General features: G+C 35.7%; 1 protein-coding gene across 1 annotated transcript; it reads left to right on the top strand.

Moving 5' to 3' along the window:
* On the top strand, nt 1-1678 carry LOC110763544 (beta-D-glucosyl crocetin beta-1,6-glucosyltransferase-like). The gene has a single exon (XM_021966336.2). The coding sequence runs from the start codon at nt 93-95 to the stop codon at nt 1461-1463; it is 1371 nt and encodes a 456-aa protein (XP_021822028.1). The 5' UTR covers nt 1-92; the 3' UTR covers nt 1464-1678.
* Nucleotides 1679-5057: the final 3379 nt, after the last annotated feature.

Here is a 5057-nt window from a genome sequence, read left to right as displayed (position 1 = left end):
TCACATGACTCATCTGTATATATTTTGGCATCTTTTCATCTCACTCATTATATCTATAAAACTAACGACCTGAATGGAGAGAGTCTGAAAAAATGAATTCTTCTCAGCAAAGAAAATTCAGTGTTCTTATGTTTCCATGGTTAGCTCATGGGCACATATCTCCCTACCTAGAGCTAGCAAAGAAGCTGACCAACAGAAATTTTCACATCTATTTTTGTTCCACACCTGTAAATCTCAGATCCATCAAGCCAAAACTCTCTGAAAAATACTCTCGTTGCATTGAACTTGTGCAACTACATCTTCCATATGACGACTTGCCTGAACTCCCACCTCATTACCACACTACCAATGGCCTCCCACCCCACCTCATGTCCACTCTCAAAACCGCCTTCGACATGGCCAGCCCTAACTTCTCCAACATCCTCAGAACCCTAAACCCGGATTTGCTAATTTATGATTTTCTTCAACCATGGGCACCCTCTCTAGCTTTTTTACAAAACATTCCAGCCATCGAGTTCTTCACAACCAGTGCTGCCATGATGTCAGTTTGTGCCCACCATGGCGAGAAACCTGGTGTCAAATTTCCGTTTCCTTCAATCTATTACGAGACTAGTAAGATCAAGATGTTGTTAGAATCTTCATCAAATGGCATCAGTGATGGAGACCGTGCTAAGCAGTGCAGCGATCGTTCTTGTAAGATCGTATTAGTTAAGAGTTCTAGAGAGATTGAAGCAAAATATGTTGATTATCTCTCTGATCTAATTGGGAAGAAGATTGTGCCTGTTGGCTCACTTGTTCAAGACCTTATAGAGCAAGAAGTGGATTCGGAGGAAACAAAAATCATGAAGTGGCTAAACACTAGAGAAAGATCTTCGGTTGTATATGTTTCCTTTGGTAGTGAGTTCTTTTTATCCAAGGAGGAAATAGAAGAGATAGCTCATGGGCTAGAGCTTAGCAAAGTGAGCTTTATTTGGGTTATAAGATTTCCTAAGGAAGAGAAAGGTACCAGGGTTGAAGAGGTATTACCAGAAGGGTTTTTAGAGAGGGTGGGGGAGAAGGGAATTATAGTGGATGGTTGGGCTCCACAGGCAAAAATATTGAAGCATTCTAGTGCTGGTGGGTTTGTGAGCCACTGTGGATGGAGCTCAGTGTTGGAGAGCATCAAGTTTGGCGTTCCAATTGTAGCCATGCCTATGCATCTTGACCAGCCTATTAACGCTAGAATAGTAGAGGACGTTGGAGTTGGTGTGGAGGTTAAGAGAATGGGAGGTGGCGGCAACGAGAACGGGAGGCTGAAAAGGGAAGAGATAGCAAAAGTAATCAGAGATGTGGTAGTGGAAGAAAATGGACAGGGTTTGAAAAGAAAGGCAATGGAATTGAGAGACAACATGAAAAAGAGAGAGGATGAAGAGATAGATGGGGTGGTAGAGCAGTTGATTCAACTTTGTATGCGAAAGGAATGAAGTATCATATCGGATTTCACTTGCTGTGGTACTCTATTTTCTTGACCGGATTTTCCTCTTTTAGGGGTTTTTTATGGCAAGATTTTAACAAGGCCACAAGACAGCAATGCAAATTCCAGTTTTTCTGGTAGTTTTGTAATCTGGGTTCTCAGTTTGAATGAAGTTTCTATCTGTTTGATAAATATAAAATAAAAAAGTGTTTTGTATTTGAACAATGTTGACCCCGAGTGTATTCCAACCCTACTTAGTTCAAAGAACAATTTGAGAAAACATTAGCATGCACAGCTGCAGGAAGGGGATAAACGGTGACCCACTTTTTTCTTTCATATTCGTTCAAGTTTTGAGCCTTTCAGCCTTTAAATTCATGAGCTGACATCGAACATTTTCAGACTTTTTTTCTTTCATATTCGTTCAAGTTTTTTCTTTCATTTTCAGCTGCAGGAAGGGGAATGGAAAGACCATTCGGTGTTCGGTAGGAAGTCTTGAGTTCATATATTATAAATGGTTAATAAAGAAAAGTGATATTCAGTCATATACTCATTCTTAGCATTAATTATATAAATAAATTCTACACCATTTAATTTCTACAAATAAATCCAAAAAAAACCCAAAAAATAACAGTTGCCCTATCTAATTTAATTTTGATGCATTATTGAGTGTTTTGGGGTTTTTTATGAGGTTTTAGGGTTGTGCTTGTTTTAAGAAATTGACGGTAGTTTTGTAATTTATAAGAAGTTAAAAGCCTCTTTGTTATGTTGTAAATTGGTTTTAGGTGTGTTTTAAAAGTTTATTTCATATATAGTTTGGGTATAATAGTGAATCTCTTGAAATAAATTCAAGATGTAATTTTGGACATGCCTTCTTCTTTTTTCGGATTTTATGTTTGGGTTTGCTGAAAAAAAGAAGAAGAAGGATTTCTTTGTTTCTCTTAAAATTAATTAACTTTCTTTTTTCGATGTTTCCAATGCTTTGCTATTAGATGCCCAAACAAGGACAAAGAAGAGCAAATTTCCACTTCTTTTTATGTGTCACTATGTGAGTCTCAGATTGTTGGGAAGAGTTTATCGCAACTGACACGACCAATGCATGTGTTTGAAGCTTATCTGTTGACCATAAACTCTGATGGGCCATAAGAAAACAACCACCTCAAGAAAAAAAGGGTCAGAAAATGGATTGTTCACGGCATTCCAAGCATTCTTATTATGCTTCCATGGTTATCTCATGGCCACACTGTCCCTTCCTAGAGCTAGCCAAGAACCCAACCAAAGAGAAACTTTCATATACTTTTTATTGTCAAGATTATACTTTAAGCTTAGCCAAATAACAAATTTCACAAATTCTAAAAAGGAAATTGGATTTTCACCAACATTATAATTACAAAATAATCAGGGAAAAAATTTCTTAAACTTTAACTCTTTTACTCCTTGTTTCAATCTCAATATTCATGGATACCTTAAATCTACATTAAAAAATCTATAAAGATTATGAAGTGTGTGAAGCATATTGCAAAAAGAGATCTCTTGAAGAATACATAAAAACAAATCCTAAGAGATATAATCTGTGATGCAATATAAATTGCCTGAAGAAAATCTCTAAGAAGGTATAAAGAGCATGAAGCTCAATGTGTGCACCCAATTTTCTTACAATGAAAATGATCTAAATTGCCTCAATGAGTACTTTGATTGAATTATGAGTTCGAATTCAAGTTTCATATTGTTGAAATGTATTCAAATTTTTTAAGAAGTTATCATAAAATTTAGGTCTCTTGAAGAACTTATGAGTTGCTAGCATAGCATACCAAATATTATGCCATGTAAATTTTCCAAACACTTATCATTGAAAAGTTAAACTATGAGTTTGTTTATATTATTGTTTTGATGATATTAAAGAATATGATATTATTTTGATAATTTTTATTGTGAAAGACTTTATGAAAATGGCGCTTGATATTTTTTTGTATTACTTTAATCTCAACGGGATTCAAATGAATGATGACACACATACATCTTCCAATAATGATGTGGAAGCAATTTTTATACAAACATCACCAAAACTCAATCCGTAGGAGAGACAAATGTGATATCAATATCATTTGTGTTGCACTCTTTTTCCGTTAGCTTAAGTTTTGTCGCACACGGTTTTTCAAGCAAAGTTTTTAAGGACGCAACTATATCATTGTATGGTGGACATTCAAGAGGTGGTGTTGTAAATGCATGAGTTGGTGGATGACCACCATACCTCTTATCAGTCCACCCGTTCAGTTCTACGTAATTTATGCGCTAAATATTTGTAATTAGTGCTTGTAACCTATACGTGTGTGTTGTAAATGTAATATTCAATCTCCTATCTTGTAACGTGGCTTTCATTAGTGTTAGTGTGTTTCTTTGTTTAGTGAGAGTCATTTGGTGTATATGGCGCCGTGGTTTGTGAGGTTGCAAAACACTTCATAAGCATGCTAATTTGTTGATAGTGAATTTGTTTGCTCATTTACACTGATTGTAAGCCGCCTCGTTGAATTGTGTCTTGCTATTCTCTTGTTCTTGCATTTATTTTCTATATTATTTTGTGGGTTAAAAAATATTATGGCACAACAAAGAGTTAATATTTCGTTTAAGTTCAGTCGATAAAATATTACTTCAAAGTATCTCCTTTGCTTCTGGTAAACTTATTTTCTTTACGTTTCAGATGCTTTCCTATTGTGGCTGTAGTTTGTTGCTTTCAACTCTAAGACATAGTCTGTGAATCTGGACTTTACGTATGGACTTACACCACCAACTGTCTAAATGAAGCTTCCACGTTTCTCTTCTTTAGACTTCCATGTCATGACTCATGCACCTGTCTCTCCATCGCTACACTGCACCTGTCTCTCGAGTCTCAACCAAGAAAAAAATAAAAAAATAAAAGGATTATTCTCAGCACATATAGAATCATCAGTGTAAGCCTCAAGTCCATCCAATCTGATTTTAAGTTTGAGCACGTGTCATTTTTTAAGTAGTTAGATTCTTTGAATGACTCAGATTTAACGAAATACGAGTAAATACACGAGATCTAAAAGTAGAGGCTCGGGAACTAGATAAGAGATTCAAAAATAAAAAAATCTAAACTAAAACTTGCATTCTACAGCAGAGTGCCGGCACTCAATTTTTCTTCTGAGTTAAAAAAGGCAAAAAAACAAACAAAAAAAAGGATGAATTCGAATTTGGGATTTATGTGTTTCTGCATTGAGAAAAAAAATATATATACATTTCTAAATTAATAGTTGTCCATTAGGCACTTCGAAAACCCTAGATTCTAATTTGTGTCATCAAGATTATGATACTTCTACATCAATTTTTCTTTTGGGGAGGAGAAATCATAATTTGAGATGTGTTTTCAAACAATTTAGAAACACAAATACTAGTTTGGACTAGGGGTAGGCACGGTTCGGTACGGTACGGTATTGGGCTCATACCGCTACCGATACCGGAAATTAAAACCGGTATGGTTCGGTATGGGATTATGGTTTGCCAAAGTTGGTACCGTACCATACCGTACCGAATCGGTATCGGTATGGTATGGTACCATTTCGGTATTCAAAATGACAAAACTCAGAAA

The sequence above is a fragment of the Prunus avium genome, chromosome 2 (assembly GCF_965620075.1).
Source record: "Prunus avium chromosome 2, drPruAviu1.hap1.1, whole genome shotgun sequence".
NCBI lineage: Eukaryota > Viridiplantae > Streptophyta > Magnoliopsida > Rosales > Rosaceae > Prunus > Prunus avium.
Note: the sequence above shows the minus strand (reverse complement) of the source record. Positions and strands in the feature narration are given on the sequence as shown.